Below are 21,301 nucleotides of genomic sequence, written 5' to 3'. Positions count from 1 at the left end.
CTGGTTCCATGTTCTATGACATGAGCTTTAAACCACAGAGACTACCCGAGTGACATTTAGCACCTGAGCCTGCAGAGGAGCGACACTCTGACTCAACCTTTGAACAGTAGCCTACTTAGCCAACAACTACCTAACGATCTAACTGATTGTTCCTTTATCTGGGTCGATCACACATCGTTTAGTGACTGAAAGGCTGTTTCTGTGTAACTAGGCACTCCGGGACAACTAACCGCCAAGATGTCGATGGACGAGCCTGAGGATCTGGAGATGGAAGGAGAGGAGGGGATAGACTCCAAGGAGCTGAAGAAGCAGCTGGCCGAGTCCAAGGCAGTGAAAGTACTGATGCTGGGTAAGTGAACTGAACCCGTCGGTGTGAATGTATCGGGAGGTGATATGAAAATCATTATGTTAGGGTTAACTCTTCACAATATCTGAGACTTTGAAACCAGAACGATGTCCTTTTGGTCTAATGGCTAACATGTTAGGATCCCACATTATATTTTTACCCTGTTCATAGAGAAACTGTCCATAGAGAAACTGTTCATAGAGAAACTGTCCATAGAGAAACTGTTCATAGAGAAACTGTTCATAGAGAAACTGTTCATAGAGAAACTGTCCATAGAGAAACTGTTCATAGAGAAACTGTTCATAGAGAAACTGTCCATAGAGAAACTGTCCATAGAGAAACTGTTCATAGAGAAACTGAACGGATATATTTAAACTAAATACCATGGAATAATAAACAGGATATTTGTTGTGGCATATGATACGATATTTAACACAACACATTTGGTCTCTGGATAGCACTAAAACTATTTAAAATTAAATTGAGATGACCAGATGTCACCTGTTTGAAAAAACAACTGTAATTTGCACATTTAATGTTTCTACTGTTTAATATAGTCCATCAAATGATATGATACTTTCTCTATGGTCCCATTTCAATCAAATATTGACAATTAAGTCCTGTTTTTTGTCTGTGAATTGATTATTCACTTTGTCTGAACATTGACAGTTAAGAGCAGGGCTGCCAAAACCCTCTTCCTGGAGATCTACCGTCCTGTAGGTTTTCAGTCCAACCCTCTTCCTATAGATCTACTGTCCTGTAGGTTTCCCTAATTTAGTGTATCTAATTCAGCTAGTTAGTAAGGTATTGTTGAGCAGCTAATAAGTAGAATCAGGTGTGTTAAATTAGTGTTGGACTGAAAACCCACAGGACTGTAGATCTACAGGAAGAGGGTTTGGGCAGCCCTGGATAAGAGCAACACTTTGTCTGAACATTGACAGATAAGAGCAAACAAACACCGATCAAGGCCTAATGTTCTTTCTCTTAGAATGTTTTAAGATATATGTGACTGAACCTAGAAAATAAGGAACATTATTAAAGTACAGACTAAGAGCTTTAAGGTACATTGAGGTACATTTCTCCCTGAGGTACATTTCTCCCTGAGGTACATTGAGGTACATTTCTCCCTGAGGTACATTGAAGTCCATTGCTCCCTGAGGTACATTTCTCCCTGAGGTACATTTCTCCCTGAGGTACATTGAGGTACATTTCTCCCTGAGGTACATTGAGGTACATTTCTCCCTGAGGTACAATGAGGTACATTGCTCCCTGAGGTACATTGAAGTACATTGCTCCCTGAGGTACATTGAAGTACATTGCTCCCTGAGGTACATTGAGGTACATTTCTCCCTGAGGTACATTTCTCCCTGAGGTACATTGAAGTACATTTCTCCCTGAGGTACATTGAGGTACATTTCTCCCTGAGGTACATTGAGGTACATTTCTCCCTGGTATATTGAAGTACATTGCTCCCTGAGGTACATTGAAGTACATTGCTCCCTGAGGTACATTTCTCCCTGAGGTATATTGAGGTACATTTCTTCCTGAGGTACAATGAGGTACATTTCTCCCTGAGGTACATTGCTCCCTCCCAGAAGTCCAGGGGAAAGTCTGGACACAGTGAGGTGCTGAAAGAATCACTACTCTAGGTCCAAGTCAATCATGTACCCTTTGCTGACGAGAGGCCAAGCTTATTACTCTAACTGGTTTAGTCCAGTCTCAGAATCCAGTCCTCTCGTCAAACAGCATTTATTAACCTTTCACACTGACCACGCTGACCCAATCCAAACTGTATTTTCACACAGTGGTGGAAAATGTACCCAACTGTCATACTTGAGTAAAAGTAAAGATACCTTAATAGAAAATTACTCAAGTAAAAGTGAAAGTTACCCAGTAAAATACTACTTGAGTAAAAGTCTAAAAGTATTTGGTTGTAAATATATATATAAGTATCAAAAGTAAATGTAATTGCTAAAATATACTTAAGTATCAAAAGTAAAAGTATAAATCATTTCAAAGACTACTTTTGTGTCAGGGAAAATGTATGGAGTAAAAAGTACATTATTTTCTTTAGGAATGTAGTAGAGTAAAAGTAAAAGTTTTATAAAATATAAATAGTAAAGTACAGAGACATCAAAAAATGACTGAAGTAGTACATTAATGTATTTTTATTTAAGTACTTTACTCACATCATTCCGACCCAATCCAAACTGTGCTGGCTCTGACTTACAGTATTCTTTTCACCTAGTTCCTCTTCCAGCACCTATGATGTATAGGTTCAGATGGGTTCTCAGATCAGCAGGGTTCAGATGGGTTCTCAGATGGGTTCTCAGATCAGCAGGGTTCAGATGGGTTCTCAGATCAGCAGGGTTCAGATGGGTTCTCAGATGGGTTCTCAGATCAGCAGGGTTCAGATGGGTTCTCAGATGGGTTCTCAGATCAGCAGGGTTCAGATGGGTTCTCAGATCAGCAGGGTTCAGATGGGTTCTCAGATCAGCAGGGTTCAGATGGGTTCTCAGATCAGCAGGGTTCAGATGGGTTCTCAGATCAGCAGGGTTCAGATGGGTTCTCAGATCAGCAGGGTTTGACTGGGCTGAAGTTCAGTAGTGTGAAAAGGGTAATTCCCTTAGCCTCTCTGCATGTAGCCACTTAAAGTCTCAATCAAGGCCAAAGGTCAGATCCAGAAACAGTCAGTATATACAGCGCCCTCCCTAATCATTGGAACAGTGAAGCATTTGTCTTATTTTGGCTTTATGCTTGAAATCAAACAATGACATTGAAGTGCAGACTGTCAGCTTTAATTTGAACGTATTTTCATCCATATCAGGTGAACCATTTAGAAATGACAGTACTTTATGTACATAGTCCCCCCATTTTAGGGGAGCAAAACTATTGGGTCAAATTCACTTGAGTATTAAAGTGGTAAAAAGTGAAGTATTTGGTCCCATATTGATAGCACAGTAATGACTACATCAAGCTTGTGACTCTACAAAGCTGTTGGATGAGTTCGCTCTTGGTTTCTGTTGTGTTTCAGATTATTTTGTGCCCAACAGAAATTAATGGTAAATAATGTATTGTGTCATTTTGGAGTCACTTTTATTGTAAATAAGAATATAATATGTTTCTTAACACTTCTACATTAATGTGGATGACACCATGACTACAGATACCATGACTACAGATACCATGACTACAGATACCATGACTACCATTTAAATAAGGGGAGGTTAGCATTTTTGGGGGGTATGATATATGTGCGTCTAACTTTCTCTTAATCTTTGAAAGTAGTAGGTGGATCCAGCTGGACACAGCATTACAAACATGAACAGTTAGCGAGGCTAAAAACACAATAAAGACGGGGGATTCTTTTCAATATGGTGTTTAAATAAAGGGGTTTAAATAAGTGACACCAAAGCCTTTGTCCTAATCTGCCTGAGAGAACCAGGTCACGTCCCAAACGAAACCCTATTTAAGCAGTAGTGCACTATGAAGGGAAGAGGGTTCCATAGGACTCTGGTAAAAAAGTAGTGCACTATGTAGGGAAGAGGGTTCCATAGGACTCTGGTCAAAAGTAGAGCATTATGTAGGAAAGAGGGTTCCATAGGACTCTGGTCAAAAGTAGTGCACTATGTAGGGAAGAGGGTTCGATAGGACTCTGGTCAAAAGTAGCGTACTATGTAGGGAATAAGGGTCCATCTGATCTGGTTCTGGTCTGGTCTGGTTACATGTTGGGGTCGGCACCCATAGTATTTTAGTTTTAAAGGTTTAAAATAAAGATTTTAGGTGACATCAAGGTCTTTTTTTCCTGAAGTCTCAGAGATCCAGGCTGCCTCTGGTATCCTATTAAGCACGGATCAAACAATAGTGTTAAAAATGAAGGTTTTGAAATAAAGGTTTTTAAGTGACATCTAGACCTTTGTCCTGTTGTGTTCTGTGTCCCAGTAAGGAGATGTCAGTGATCTCCACACAGCCTGTTCTGTCAAACTGCTCTATTTTCAATCTGTCCCATAGAACTCTGGTCAAAATGAGGGCACTATGTAGGGAAGAGGGTTCTATAGGGCTCTGGTCAAAATGAGGGCACTATGTAGGGAAGAGGGTTCTATAGGGCTCTGGTCAAAATGAGGGCACTACGTAGGGAAGAGGGTTCTATAGGGCTCTGGTCAAATGAGGGCACTATGTAGGGAAGAGGGTTCTATAGGGCTCTGGTCAAAATGAGGGCACCACGTAGGGAAGAGGGTTCTATAGGGCTCTGGTCAAAATGAGGGCACTATGTAGGAAAGAGGGTGCCATTTGGGAATAACCCTATGTTTCGCTGGCCACCAGGTCCAGGACTATTAAGAAATGTTATTGTCACGTACACCGGATAGTGTAGTGAAATGTGTTGTTTTACAGGGGTCAGTCATAGTAGTACAACACCCCTGGAGCTAATTAGGATTAAGTGCCTTGCTCAAGGGCACTTCGGCAGGTTTTTCACCTTGTCAGCTCGTTTTTTTGTTGAGCCAGTCACGGATGAAACCCTTGTAATTAAAAATGACATTGTTGACCTTTATTTAACGGTTGTAATAAATGGTGTATTTTTGTTTTCTTTCAGGTGCTGAGGAGTCAGGGAAAAGCACCATTGTAAAACAAATGAAGTAAGTTTAAGTTACAAATTAAGTACGCTTTTAGGTTCTCTCTCGCTGTTAATATGGGGCAGCAGAGAAGTGAGCTGCATTGCCACAAAAGCACCACTAGGTGGCAGTTTGGATAATTGAGCCACAGGGAAATTCCACGTTAATTAACAGAGTGATACTGAGACTCAGATGTCACAAACCATACAACTCTATGCACAAGGACTACGTTAAACAATTATTATTTTTTTAAGTGGAATTACTCAATACTAACGCAATACTCCTCCACAGAATCCTCCACCTGGGTGGTTTTAATAAGGAGGAGAAGGTGACGTCCAGAGGGGTGATCTTTGGTAACGTCCTGCAGTCAGCTCTGTCCATCGTCAGAGGCATGAGCATCCTGGGGATCAAGTACGGATCACCGGCCGCGGAGGTGGGTACTGCAGGCGGGGTGTTTGCGTGTGTGTGTGTGTGTGTGTGTGTGTGTAAAACTATACTACAACATATAATAATATACTATATAGACATGTTATACTTTAATATACTGTATAGCCATGTTATACTATACTATATAGACATGTTATACTATACTGCATAGCCATGTTATACTATACTGCATAGCCATGTTATACTATACTGTATAGCCATGTTATACTATACTGTATAGCCATGTTATACTATACTATATAGCCATGTTATACTATACTGTATAGCCATGTTATACTATACTGTATAGCCATGTTATACTATACTGTATAGCCATGTTATACTATACTGTATAGACATGTTATACTATACTATATAGACATGTTATACTATACTATATAGACATGTTATACTGTACTGTATAGCCATGTTATACTATACTGCATAGCCATTTTATACTACTGCGGAGTTGCCAAGTTGGAAGTTCTGGTTGTCAGGGGAAATGGAATGAGAGCCTGTGATGCAACTTCCTCTTGTTGGACGTTAAGGCAGCGAGACTTTATCTTAACTCCTCCCCCACATTCACTTTGATTGGTTGACCGGTGCAGAAGAGAACCTCCCCCCACAGTTTGTTTTTGTATTCTCGTCAGAATGTAGATGGATCATCAGGCGTTTCTTTTCTGCCTGGTTATGTTACGTTATACTACGTAATACTATGTTACACTATGTTATACTATACTGATGCATGTATGGGTGTTGTTCTCTGTGTGTCCAGGATGAAGGCACGAAGCTGGAGAACCTATCCAACTCTACTGAGGAGGGAACCATGTCTCCTGAGCTGGCTGAGTGCATCAAGAAGTTGTGGATGGACCCTGGTATCCAGGAGTGTTTCGAGTCAGCAGCTGAGGGCTATCATCTCCTCGACTCCGCTCACTAGTGAGTTCACGGATCAATAACCAGATTCAAGCGCCAGCCGTTTCTTTTCTTGATCGGATGGTCAGGGGGCCGGCGGAACGTAATTACAAATCATTTGTAGACTGCAAATTGAGAGCAAGAAGGATAAACAGATATATTTGACTAAAAGACCATTTCAAATCTTTCTGACATTTGTATACGATCACATATATCTATCTGTTATGCATGGGAATACTTTGGAACAGATTTCCAAAATTAAAAAACTTTGCTGGTGTTTTTACAGTCTTTTATACTGAACAAAAATATAAATGCAACATGTAAAGTGTTGGTTCCATGTTTCATGAGCTGAAATAAAAGATCCCAGAAATTGTCCATACGCACAAAAAGGTTTTCTATCTAATTTAGTGCTCAGATTTGTTTACATCCCTGTTAGTGAGCATTTCTCATTTGCCAAGATAATACAGCCACTTGACAGGTGTGGCATATCAAGAAGCTGATTGAAGAGCATGATCATTACACAGGTGCACCTTGTACTGGGGACAATAAAAAGCCACTAAAATGTACAGTTTTGTCACACAATGCCACAGCTGTCTCACGTTGAGGGGAGCGTGCAATTGGCATGCTGACTGAATGTTCACCAGAGTATTGAATGTTAATTTCTCTACCATAAGCCGTCTCCATTGCCGTTTTAGAGAATTTGGCAGAACGCCCAACCGGCCTACACAACCGTAGACCACGTGCGACCACGCCAGCCCAGGACATCCACATCCGGCTTCTTCCCATGCTAGATCGTCTGAGACCAGCCACCCGGACATCTGATGAAACTGTGGGTTTGCACAATGGAAGAATTTTTGTAGAAATGTTCAGAAATCGTCTCAGGGAAGCTCATTTGCGTGTGCGTTGTCCTCACCAGGATCTTGACCTGACTGCAGTTCGGCGTTGTAACCGACTTCAGTGGGCAAATGCTCACCTTCAATGGCCACTGGCACACTGGGGAAGTGTGCTCTTCACGGATGAATCCCGGTGTAGCGTCGTGTAGGCCATCGGTTTGCTGATGTCAACGTTGTGAACAGAGTGCCCCATGGTGGCGGTGGGGTTACGGTATGGGGCAGGTATAAGCCACGGACAACGAACACAATTGCATTTTATGGATGACAATGAGATATCGTGATGAGATCCTGAGGCCAATTGTTGTACCGTTTATCAGCTGTCATCACCTTTTCGGCATGATAATGCATGGCCCCATGTCGCAAGGATCTGTACACAATTCATGAAAGCTGAAAAATATCCCAGTTCTTCCATGGCCTGCATACTCACCAAACAGAACACCCATTGAGCATGTGTACAACAGCGTGTTCCAGTTCCTGCCAATATCCAGCAACTTCGTACAGCCATTGAAGAGGAGAGGGACAACATTCCACAGGCCACAATCAACAGCCTGATCAACTCTATGTGAAGGTTGCGCAGTGGTCTAGGGCACTGCATCGCAGTGCTAGCTGCGCCACCAGAGTCTCTGGGTTCGCGCCCAGGCTCTGTCTCAGCCGGCCGCGACCGGCAGGTCCGTGGGGCGACGCACAATTGGGCTAGCATCGTCCGGGTTAGGGAGGGTTTGGCCGGTAGGGATATCCTTGTCTCATCACGCTCCAGCGACTCCTGTGGCGGGCTGGGCGCAGTGCGCGCTAACCAAGGGGCGCGGGTGCACGGTGTTTCCTTCGACACATTGGTGCGGCTGGTTTCCGGGTTGGAGGCGCGCTGTGTTAAGAAGCAGTGCGGCTTGGTTGGGTTGTGCTTCGGAGGACGCGTGGCTTTCGACCTTCGTCTCTCCCGAGCCCGTACGGGAGTTGTAGCGATGAGACAAGATAGTAATTACTAGCGATTGGATACCACGAAAAATTGGGGAGAAAAGGGGATAAAATTTAAAAAATAAATAAAATAAAAACTCTATGTGAAGGAGATATTGCGCTGCATGAGGCAAATGGTGGTCACACCAGATACTGACTGGTTTTCTAATCCATACCCCTACCTTTTTTAAAGGTATCTGTGACCAACAGATATATATCTGTATTCCCAGTCATGTGAAATCAATAGATTAGGGCCTAATTCATATATTTAAATTAACTGATTTGCTTATATGAACTGTAACTCAGTAAAAATCTTTGAAAATGTTACATGTTGCGTTTATATTTTTGTTCAGTGTTTTTTTGGGTGTTCAGAAAAATTAAGGGGCCAAATAAAATCAACCACGGGCCAAAGTTTGGCCTGCGGGCCGCCAGTTGTGGATCCCTGGTCTATGGCCTCTGTGGGTGCTACACAGTGCTGTTGTCTTTTGGGTCTAGTTACTGTAAAGCACTCTGTGATAACTGCGGATCTAAAAAATAAATACATTTGATTGATTAGTTGATTGATTTACTCTGCCTCTCTCCCACAGCTAACTCAGTGATCTGATCTTGATTGATTAATTGATTGACTGCCTCTCACACAGCTTCCTCAGTGACCTGGAGCGCATCACCCAGGCTGACTTCACCCCTAACGACCAGGACATCCTTCGGTGCAGGATCAAGACCGGCGGGGTCAATGAGGAGAGGTTCATCTGTAAAGATGTCCAATTCAGGTGAGCTACAGAAGCTAACGACCTGGCACCTTTGTCACAGTACATTATAGTTCACCTGCAAAGAAGTCAAATGAAGGCGAGGTAGTGTAACTGGTGTGATTGAACCAGCGACTTCTTACCCAACATCTTAACCATTAGACCAGGGTACTCTAACCCTGTTCCTGGAGAGATACCCTCCTGTAGGTTTTCACTCCAGCCCCAGTTGTAACTAACCTGATTCTGTGTATCAACCAGTTAATTATTAGAATCAGGTGGACTAGATTGGGATTGGGATTGGAATGAAAAAATACAGGACGGTAGCTCTCCAGGAACATGGTTGAGAGCCCTGCATTAGACCAAGAGAAAATCCTTGTGATCTGAAAGCAGCATTTGGGCTTACAAGTCTAAGGCTGTGTTTACACAGACAGCCCAATTCTGATATTATTTTTCACTACTTGGTCTTTTGACCAATCAGATGAGCTCTTGCCAATAACCGGGCAAAATATCAGAATTGGGCTGTCTCTGTAAACACAGCCCAACTTAAGGCAGGGCTACGTCTTAATGAGAGCGTGATTCTTGGCTGCCTGGTCACAGGACTGTTGGGACATGGCTGCTGAAGTAATGTCTTTACTGTAGCAAAGTAGCAGTGTTAAATCAAATCTAATGTTATTTGTCACATGTGCAGAATACATCAGGTGTAGACCTTACAGTGAAATACTTACTTATAAGCCCTTAACCAACAATGCTTAAGAAGTTAAGAAAAATAAGTGTGATGTAAAAAATGTAAAATAAAAGTAACAAATAATTAAACAGCAGTAGTAAAATAACAATAGGGAGGCTATATACAGGGGCTATATACAGGGGGTACCGGTACAGAGCCAATGTGGAGGCTATATACAGGGGGGTACCGGTACAGAGCCAATGTGGAGGCTATATACAGGGGGTACCGGTACAGAGCCAATGTGGAGGCTATATACAGGGGGGTACCAGTACAGAGTCAATGTGGAGGTTATATACAGGGGGTACCGGTACAGAGCCAATGTGGAGGCTATATACAGGGGGTACCGGTACAGAGTCAATGTGGAGGCTATATACAGGGGGCACCAGGACAGAGTCAAGGTGGAGGCTATATACATGGAGTACCAGTAGAGTCAATGTGCGGGGGCACCAGTTAGTTCGAGGTAATTGAGGTAATATGTACATGTAGGTAGAGTTAAAGTGACTATGCATAGATAATAAACAGAGATTAGTAGCAGCATAAAAGAGGGGTCTGGGTAGCCCTTTGACTAGCTGTTCAGGAGTCTTATGGCTTATGGCTGTTAAGGAGCCTTTTGGTCCCAGACTTGGTGCTCCGGTACTGCTTGCCGTGCGGTAGCAGAGAGAACAGTCTATGACTAGGGTGGCTGCAGTCCTTGAAATTTTTTAGGGCCTTCCTCTGACACCGCCTGGTATAGAGATCCTGGATGGCAGGAAGCTTGGCCCCAGTGATGTACTGGGCCGTACTCACTACCCTCTGTTGTACCTTGCGGTCAGAAGACAAGAAGTTGCCATACCAGGCGGTGATGCAACCATTCAGGATGCGCTCGATGGTGCAGCTGTAGAACATTTTGAGGATCTGAGGACCCATGCCGATTCTTTTCAGTCTCCTGAGGGGGAATAGGCTTGACATACCCTCTTCACAACTGTCTTGGTGTGCTTGGACTATGTTCGTTTATTGGTGATGTGGACACCAAGGAACTTGAAGCTCTCAACCAACTCCACTACAGCCCCGTCGATTAGAATGGGGGCATGCTCAGTCCTCCTTTTCCATATTTACTGTAGCAAAGTAGTAGTGTCTATACCGTAGCAACGTAGTAGTGTCTATACCGTAGCAACGTAGTAGTGTCTATACCGTAGCAACGTAGTAGTGTCTATACCGTAGCAACGTAGTAGTGTCTATACCGTAGCAACGTAGTAGTGTCTTTACCGTAGCAACGTAGTAGTGTCTATACCGTAGCAACGTAGTAGTGTCTATACCGTAGCAACGTAGTAGTGTCTTTACCGTAGCAACGTAGTAGTGTCTGTACCGTAGCAACGTAGCAGTGTCTATAGTACCGTAGCAATGTAGTAGTGTCTGTACCGTAGCAACGTAATAGTGTCTGTACCGTAGCAACGTAGTAGTGTCTATACCGTAGCAACGTATTAGCGTCTATACCGTAGCAACGTAGTAGTGTCTATACCGTAGCAACGTAGTAGTGTCTATACCGTAGCAACGTAGTAGCGTCTGTACCGTAGCAACGTAGTAGCGTCTGTACCGTAGCAACGTAGTAGTGTCTATACCGTAGCAACGTAGTAGTGTCTATACCGTAGCAACGTAGTAGTGTCTATACCGTAGCAACGTAGTAGTGTCTATACCGTAGCAACGTAGTAGCGTCTTTACCGTAGCAACGTAGTAGCGTCTGTACCGTAGCAACGTAGTAGCATCTTTACCGTAGCAACGTAGTAGCGTCTGTACCGTAGCAACGTAGTAGCGTCTGTACCGTAGCAACGTAGTAGTGTCTATACCGTAGCAACGTAGTAGTGTCTATACCGTAGCAACGTAGTAGTGTCTATACCGTAGCAACGTAGTAGTGTCTATACCGTAGCAACGTAGTAGTGTCTATACCGTAGCAACGTAGTAGTGTCTATACCGTAGCAACGTAGTAGCGTCTGTACCGTAGCAACGTAGTAGCGTCTGTACCGTAGCAACGTAGTAGTGTCTATACCGTAGCAACGTAGTAGTGTCTATACCGTAGCAACGTAGTAGTGTGTATACCATAGCAACGTAGTAGTGTCTATACCGTAGCAACGTAGTAGTGTCTATACCGTAGCAACGTAGTAGTGACTTTACCGTAGCAACGTAGTAGTGTCTATACCGTAGCAACGTAGTAGTGTCTATACCGTAGCAACGTAGCAGTGTCTATACCGTAGCAACGTAGTAGTGTCTGTGCCGTAGCAACGTAGTAGTGTCTATACCGTAGCAACGTAGTAGCGTCTATACCGTAGCAACGTAGTAGTGTGTATACCATAGCAACGTAGTAGTGTCTATACCGTAGCAACGTAGTAGTGTCTATACCGTAGCAACGTAGTAGTGTCTTTACCGTAGCAACGTAGTAGTGTCTTCACCGTAGCAACGTAGTAGTGTCTATACCGTAGCAACGTAGTAGTGTCTATACCGTAGCAACGTAGTAGTGTCTATACCATAGCAACGTAGTAGTGTCTTCACCGTAGCAACGTAGTAGTGTCTGTGCCGTAGCAACGTAGTAGTGTCTGTACCATAGCAACATAGTAGTGTCTTTACCGTAGCAACGTATAGTACAGTGTGCATGTATTTTCAGTCTTTGTATGTGATTCCTGCTGGAGTTGAACCATCAATCTTTGTATTACAAGTGTCACGCTCTCACCATACACACCAACTATGTGTAAATAGCACACACTGGAGGACACCATGATACTGTACTGGAGTTACTGACCGCTCCTCTTTTATTTATTTATTTATTTCACCTTTATTTAACCAGGTAGGCAAATTGAGAACACGTTCTCATTTACAACTGAGACCTGGCCAAGATAAAGCAAAGCAGTTCGGCACATACAACAACACATAGTTACACATGGAGTAAAACAAACATACAGTCAATAATACAGTGAAAAATAAGTCTATATACAATATGAGCAAGTGAGGTGAGATAAGGGAGGTGAAGGCAAACAAAATATATATATAAATAAATAAAAATATAAAAAGGCCATGGTGGCGAAGTAAATACAATATAGCAAGTAAAAAAACACTGGAATGGTTGGTTTGCAGTGGAAGAAGGTGCAAAGTAGAGATAGAAATAATTGGGTGCAAAGGAGCAAAATAAATAAATACAGTAGGTAAAGAGGTAGTTGTTTGGGCTAAATTATAGATGGGCTATGTACAGGTGCAGTAATCTATGAGCTGCTCTGACAGCTGGTGCTTAAAGCTAGTGAGGGAGATAAGTGTTTCCAGTTTCAGAGATTTTTGTAGTTCGTTCCAGTCATTGGCAGCAGAGAACTGGAAGGAGAGGCGGCCAAAGGAAGAATTGGTTTTGGGGGTGACTAGAGAGATATACCTGCTGGAGCGCGTGCTACGGGTGGGCGTTGCTATGGTGACCAGCGAGCTGAGATAAGGGGGGACTTTACCTAGCAGGGTCTTGTAGATGACCTGGAGCCAGTGGGTTTGGCGACGAGTGTGAAGCGAGGGCCAGCCAACGAGAGCGTACAGGTCGCAGTGGTGGGTAGTATATGGGGCTCTCCTGTAAAAAGGGTTTTTATAATTGATTGATTGGTTAATTGATTGATTGTTGTGTCTCTCTGACGGACAGGATGTTTGATATGAGCGGCAGAAGGGAAGAGAGGAAGAAGTGGATCCACTGTTTCCAGGGCGTCCATTGCATCCTGTTCTGTAGTTCCCTCAGCGCGTATGACCTGGTGCTGCTGGAGGATGAGGAAATGGTGATTACACACACACACACACACACACACACACACACACACACGCACACACACACACACACACACACACACACACAGTTTCAATCACACACACACAGTTTCAATCACACACACACAGTTTCACTCACTCACACAGTTTCACTCACTCACACACACACACACACACACTGTTTCACTCACTCACACACACACACACACACTTCAAAGTTAAAGTAAACTAAAAAAGGAGGGTACAGATGAGAGGGAGGAGACACTGATAATGTTCAACCATATTGTAAACCTGACCAGCCAGTGTGACCGCAGCTAGTTGGTGGAAGTTGAGCTTGATCCTTTTGTAGCCCGGCGATGACCCCATCCTTCTGTCCTCTTCTCTTTTCAGAACAGCATGCACGAGTCTCTCCACCTGTTCAACAGTATCTGCAACCACAGGTTCTTCGAGGACACCACCCACGTGCTCTTCCTCAACAAGAAGGACATCTTCCAAGAGAAGATCAAGAATGTTCACCTCAATGTCTGCTTCCCCGACTACGATGGTGAGTCCTACTGAGTCCCAAATGGCAAACATGTTGTTTTCCATGACCTTTTGGTTTGAGTTTATTCACCGTGTGTGATGAATGAATACAGGCTGAATCACATCCGGCTGTGATTGGGAGTCTCATAGGGCTGAGCACAATTGGCCCAGTGTCTATTGGCCGTCATTGTAATAAGAATTTGTTCTTAAAACTTCTTAGGGATCAAATCCCATTAGCGGGATCGATTTGACAACATCCGTTGAAATGGCAGCGCGCCAAATTCAAATTAAATTACTATAAATATTAAACTTTCATGAAATCACACATGCAATACACCAAATTAAAGCTACACTTGTTGTTAATCCAGCCAACATGTCAGATTTAAAAAAGGCTTTACGGCAAAAGCAAACGATGCTATTATGAGGACAGCACCCCATCAAACAAACACAGACAATCATAATTCAACCCGCCAGGCGCGACACGAAACTCAGAAATAAAGATATAATTCATGCCTTACCTTTGACGAGCTTCTTCTGTTGGCACTCCAATATGTCCCATAAACATCACAAATGGTCCTTTCGTTCGATTAATTCCGTCGTTTTATATCCAAAATGTCCATTCATTTGGCGCGTTTGATCCAGAAAACTTGCGCAACATGACTACAAAATATCTCATAAATTACCTGTAATCTTTGTCCAAACATTTCAAACTTTCCTAATACAACTTTAGGTATTTTTTAACGTAAATAATCGATAAACTTTAAGACGGGATAAACTGTGTTCAATACCGGAGGAAAACAAAGTGGAGCGAGCTTTTCAGGTCACGCACCTCTAAGAAACAGCACACTTCACTCGACCCTCGTTCTGGACGTCTTCATTACACAAAGGAAAAACATCAACCAATTTCTAAAGACTGTTGACATCCAGTGGAAGCGATAGGAACTGCAAGCAACTGCCTTAGAATTCTAGATTCCCATTGAAAACCCATTGAAAAGAGAGTGACCTCATACATTTTCTTTCCTGGATGGTTTGTCCTCGGGGTTTCGCCTGCCAAATAAGTTCTGTTATACTCACAGACATCATTCAAACAGTTTCAGAAACTTCAGAGTGTTTTCTATCCAAATCCACTAATAATATGCATATCCTAGCTTCTGGGCCAGAGTAGCAGGCAGTTTACTTTGCGCACGCTTTTCATCCGGATGTGAAAATACGACCCCCTAGCCTTAAGAAGTTTTAACTGACTTGCCTGGTTAAATAAAAACATTTAAAACATGAATACATTAAAATCTTTCTCACTCAATTAAAACACAATAAGAAACTCCCTCTTATTCCCTCTGTCAAACACATACGAAGACGCCAGCAACTTGTCTCTGATCAGTTTTTACAGCTCTCTTCTTATCTCCCCATAGGGCCTAACACATACGAAGACGCCAGCAACTGGCCTCTGATCAGTTTTTACAGCTCTCTTCTTATCTCCCCATAGGGCCTAACACATACGAAGACGCCAGCAACCACGTGAAGATGCAGTTTGAGTCTCTGAACTTGAGGCAGGCGGAGAAACCCATCTACACCCACATCACCTGCGCTGTAGACACACAGGACGTGAACCAGGCCTTCAACACCATCACAGACGTCATCAAAACCAACCTAAAAGACACCGGGCTGTTCTGAGCAGCTCCTGACGGAAGGTACAGTATGACGGCCTGTATTACTGCCTGACGCACGCACACACCTCAGTGCCGAACAGGAACTATCACTGTGTAGGACCGACATTAGTCCTGTGGCCTCACTGTAACAAGGCCCGGCTGTGAACAGACCATCTGCTGAAACACTGTAATAAGGCCCGGCTGTGAACAGACCATCTGCTGACACACTGTAATAAGGCCCGGCTGTGGACAGACCATCTGCTGACACGCTGTAATAAGGCCCGGCTGTGGACAGACCATCTGCTGAAACACTGTAATAAGGCCCGGCTGTGGACAGACCATCTGGCCCGGCTGTGGACAGACCATCTGCTGAAACACTGTAATAAGGCCCGGCTGTGGACAGACCATCTGCTGAAACACTGTAATAAGGCCCGGCTGTGGACAGACCATCTGGCCCGGCTGTGGACAGACCATCTGCTGAAACACTGTAATAAGGCCCGGCTGTAGGATAGATGAAGAGAATCATATCGCTAACATTTCCCCGACACTATCCCTGTCCCTCCCTCCCCATCTCGACACTATCCCTGTATCCTCCCTCCCCATCTCGACACTATCCCTTTCCTCCCCATCTCGACACTATCCCTTTCCTCCCCATCTCAACACTATCCCTGTCCCTCCCTCCCCATCTCAACACTATCCCTGTCCCTCCCTCCCCATCTCGACACTATCCCTTTCCTCCCCATCTCGACATTATCCCTGTCCCTCCCTCCCCATCTCAACACTATCCCTGTATCCTCCCTCCCCATCTCAACACTATCCCTGTATCCTCCCTCCCCATCTCGACACTATCCCTTTCCTCCCTCCCCATCTCAACACTGTCCCTGTATCCTCCCTCCCCATCTCAACACTATCCCTTTCCTCCCCATCTCAACACTACCCCTGTCCCTCCCTCCCGATCTCAACACTATCCCTTTCCTCCCTCCCCATCTCGACACTATCCCTGTCCCTCCCCATCTCAACACTACCCCTGTCCCTCCCTCCCGATCTCAACACTATCCCTTTCCTCCCCATCTCGACACTATCCCTGTATCCTCCCTCCCCATCTCAACACTATCCCTGTATCCTCCCTCCCCATCTCGACACTATCCCTGTATCCTCCCTCCCCATCTCAACACTATCCTTGTATCCTCCCTCCCCATCTCAACACTATCCCTTTCCTCCCCATCTCAACACTGTCCCTGTCCCTCCCTCCCGATCTCAACACTATCCCTTTCCTCCCCATCTCAACACTATCCCTGTCCCCCCCTCCCCATCTCAACACTATCCCTGTATCCTCCCTCCCCATCTCAACACTATCCCTGTATCCTCCCTCCCCATCTCAACACTATCCCTGTCCCTCCCTCCCGATCTCAACACTATCCCTTTCCTCCCCATCTCAACACTATCCCTGTATCCTCCCTCCCCATCTCAACACTATCCCTGACCCTCCCCATCTCAACACTATCCCTGTCCCTCCCTCCCGATCTCAACACTATCCCTGTATCCTCCCTCCCCATCTCAACACTATCCCTGTCCCTCCCTCCCCATCTCAACACTATCCCTGTATCCTCCCTCCCCATCTCAACACTATCCCTGTCCCTCCCTCCCCATCTCAACACTATCCCTGTCCCTCCCTCCCCATCTCAACACTATCCCTGTATCCTCCCTCCCCATCTCAACACTATCCCTGACCCTCCCCATCTCGACACTATCCCTGTATCCTCCCTCCCCATCTCAACACTATCCCGTTCCTCCCCATCTCAACACTGTCCCTGTCCCTCCCTCCCCATCTCAACACTATCCCTGACCCTCCCCATCTCAACACTATCCCTGACCCTCCCCATCTCGACACTATCCCTGTATCCTCCCTCCCCATCTCAACACTATCCCTTTCCTCCCCATCTCAACACTGTCCCTGTCCCTCCCTCCCGATCTCAACACTATCCCTTTCCTCCCCATCTCAACACTGTCCCTGTCCCTCCCTCCCCATCTCAACACTATCCCTGTCCCTCCCTCCCCATCTCAACACTATCCCTGTATCCTCCCTCCCCATCTCAACACTATCCCTTTCCTCCCCATCTCAACACTGTCCCTGTCCCTCCCTCCCGATCTCAACACTATCCCTTTCCTCCCCATCTCAACACTGTCACTGTCCCTCCCTCCCCATCTCAACACTATCCCTGTCCCTCCCTCCCCATCTCGACACTATCCCTGACCCTCCCCATCTCGACACTATCCCTGTATCCTCCCCATCTCGACACTATCCCTGTCCCTCCCTCCCCATCTCAACACTATCCCTTTCCTCCCCATCTCAACACTGTCCCTGTCCCTCCCTCCCGATCTCAACACTATCCCTTTCCTCCCCATCTCAACACTGTCACTGTCCCTCCCTCCCCATCTCAACACTATCCCTGTCCCTCCCTCCCCATCTCGACACTATCCCTGACCCTCCCCATCTCGACACTATCCCTGTATCCTCCCCATCTCGACACTATCCCTGTCCCTCCCTCCCCATCTCAACACTATCCCTTTCCTCCCCATCTCGACACTATCCCTGTATCCTCCCTCCCCATCTCAACACTATCCCTTTCCTCCCCATCTCGACACTATCCCTGTCCCTCCCTCCCCATCTCGACACTATCCCTGACCCTCCCCATCTCAACACTATCCCTGTCCCTCCCTCCCCATCTCGACACTATCCCTGTATCCTCCCTCCCCATCTCGACACTATCCCTGACCCTCCCCATCTCGACACTATCCCTGTATCCTCCCTCCCCATCTCAACACTATCCCTGTCCCTCCCTCCCCATCTCGACACTATCCCTGACCCTCCCCATCAACACTATCCCTGTATCCTTCCTCCCCATCTCAACACTATCCCTTTCCTCCCTCCCCATCTCAACACTATCCCTGTCCCTCCCTCCCCATCTCAACACTATCCCTGTCCCTCCCTCCCCATCTCAACACTATCCCTGTCCCTCCCTCCCCATCTCAACACTATCCCTGTATCCTCCCTCCCCATCTCAACACTATCCCTTTCCTCCCCATCTCAACACTATCCCTGACCCTCCCCATCTCAACACTATCCCTGACCCTCCCCATCTCAACACTATCCCTTTCCTCCCCATCTCAACACTATCCCTGACCCTCCCCATCTCAACACTATCCCTGACCCTCCCCATCTCAACACTATCCCTGACCCTCCCCATCTCAACACTATCCCTGACCCTCCCCATCTCAACACTATCCCTTTCCTCCCCATCTCAACACTATCCCTGACCCTCCCCATCTCAACACTATCCCTGTATCCTTCCTCCCCATCTCAACACTATCCCTTTCCTCCCCATCTCAACACTGTCCCTGTCCCTCCCTCCCGATCTCAACACTATCCCTTTCCTCCCCATCTCGACACTATCCCTGTCCCTCCCTCCCCATCTCGACACTATCCCTGTCCCTCCCTCCCCATCTCAACACTATCCCTGTCCCTCCCTCCCCATCTCAACACTATCCCTTTCCTCCCCATCTCGACACTATCCCTGTCCCTCCCTCCCCATCTCAACACTATCCCTGTCCCTCCCTCCCCATCTCAACACTATCCCTGTATCCTCCCTCCCCATCTCAACACTATCCCTTTCCTCCCCATCTCGACACTATCCCTGTATCCTCCCTCCCCATTTCCACACTATCCCTGTCCCTCCCACTTTGCTTTTTCCTCATGGTTTATTTTTCGTCATTAGCTTCCCAAAACTACCATGAAACAGACCTAGGGCTCTATTTAATGTGCATGGCAGAGGTTCAGCTGCACACTCCCTGCTTTACAGGAGACTGTGTTGACGTAAACCGGAAATGACCTTTACATTTCTATCGCTTCAGCTTTATACACTTTGAATAGAAGACACTAATTTAGCTATATTTTACTCAATACAAATGTGGTCAAATGTATATTAGAGCAGCTGTGAGGCATTGGAGCGTGTCCTTTTGTTCCAGTTTAGGGGACCAAAAACAAAACTGAATCGGCAGACATGATTGATCTATGACAAAAGTAGCATTCACAAAGTTTTTTTTTCTCTCTCTCAAAAATATAATGTATGAATGTTAAAAAAGATGACATATTAAATGGACTTCCTTATTTTCTTCATCTCTCCAGAACTTCCACGAGCCAACTCACTGGTTTTATTTGGGCACTGTGCTGGAGAAGGTGGACAGTTGGTTTATCTGCTGTCATCGTCACCACCGCCGAGCCCCGGGTTCCTCGGATGCATCCCTCTACCACAACAACATCAAGTCCATTGGGTAGAAAACAGAGTATCAACATATAACAATATTGTTGTAAAAAAATAAATAAAATAAAATAAAGTGCTCCTTTGCGTGAGGCATTGGACGGCACTTATATTGTGTCACGTACCTTTAAACCCCTGAAGCTAGTGTCTTTGTTTTACCTTTAGTAGTCTCCTGCGGTTTCTCTTTAACTTGTAAAAAGTTACGAAGTTAACAGCAGATATTTGAAAATTCTCATCTATTGTAATAGCATAAACTGTGTATTGTGAGACACAAGCTTAGACTGTAAATAATAATAGACCAAACTCTGTTTGGTGAGACCATTATATCGTAAGTACTGTGAGAAAGGGACCGTTTTGATTAATACGTTTGTTCTTATTTTCGAAGTGTAGAGACAAACAAATAAAGATGGATAGACTTCTCTGTACTCTGTTTTTTGATAACTGAAGATTACACAGACACCGATTACACAGACACCGATTACACAGACACCGATTACACAGACACCGATTACACAGACACCGATTACACAGACACCGATTACACAGACACCGATTACACAGACCGCACCAGACATCGATTACACAGACCGCACCAGACATCGATTACACAGACACCGATTACACAGACCGCACCAGACATCGATTACACAGACACCGATTACACAGACCGCACCAGACATCGATTACACAGACACCGATTACACAGACCGCACCAGATATCGATTACACAGACACCGATTACACAGACCGCACCAGACACCGATTACACAGACCGTACTGGCACAGATTACAGACCGTACCAGACACCGATTACACAGACCGCACCAGATATCGATTACACAGACACCGATTACACAGACCGTACTAGCACAGATTACACAGTACTGACAGATTACACAGACCGTACTGACACAGATTACACCGACCGTACTGGCACAGATTACACAGACCGTACTGGCACAGATTACACAGACCGTACTGGCACAGATTACACAGTACTGACAGATTACACAGACCGTACTGACACAGATTACACAGACCGTACTGGCACAGATTACACAGACAGTACTGGCACAGATTACACAGACCGTACTGACACAGATTACACAGACCGTACTGACACAGATTACACAGACCGTACTGGTACAGATTACACAGAACGTACTGGTACAGATTACACAGAACGTACTGGTACAGATTACACAGACCGTACTGACACAGATTACACAGACCGTACTGACACAGATTACACAGACCGTACTGACACAGATTACACAGACCGTACTGACACAGATTACACAGACCGTACTGGCACAGATTACAGACAGTACTGGCACAGATTACAGACAGTACTGGCACAGATTACAGACAGTACTGGCACAGATTACAGACAGTACTGGCACAGATTACACAGACCGTACTGGCACAGATTACACAGTACTGACAC

At 45.2% G+C, this 21,301-nt stretch overlaps 1 protein-coding gene across 1 annotated transcript; it reads left to right on the top strand.

Annotated features, from left to right (window-relative positions):
• The first annotated feature begins 31 nt into the window (after positions 1 to 31).
• LOC129861324 (guanine nucleotide-binding protein G(t) subunit alpha-2-like) lies at positions 32 to 20,279 on the top strand. Its single transcript, XM_055932655.1, has 9 exons — positions 32 to 349; positions 4,938 to 4,980; positions 5,248 to 5,389; positions 6,158 to 6,318; positions 8,780 to 8,908; positions 13,249 to 13,378; positions 13,758 to 13,911; positions 15,373 to 15,577; positions 19,722 to 20,279. The coding sequence occupies exons 1-8, from the start codon at positions 238 to 240 to the stop codon at positions 15,558 to 15,560; spliced, it is 1,059 nt and encodes a 352-aa protein (XP_055788630.1). The 5' UTR covers positions 32 to 237; the 3' UTR covers positions 15,561 to 15,577; positions 19,722 to 20,279.
• Positions 20,280 to 21,301: the final 1,022 nt, after the last annotated feature.

The sequence above is a fragment of the Salvelinus fontinalis genome, chromosome 8 (assembly GCF_029448725.1).
Source record: "Salvelinus fontinalis isolate EN_2023a chromosome 8, ASM2944872v1, whole genome shotgun sequence".
NCBI classification, from domain to species: domain Eukaryota; kingdom Metazoa; phylum Chordata; class Actinopteri; order Salmoniformes; family Salmonidae; genus Salvelinus; species Salvelinus fontinalis.
Note: the sequence above shows the minus strand (reverse complement) of the source record. Positions and strands in the feature narration are given on the sequence as shown.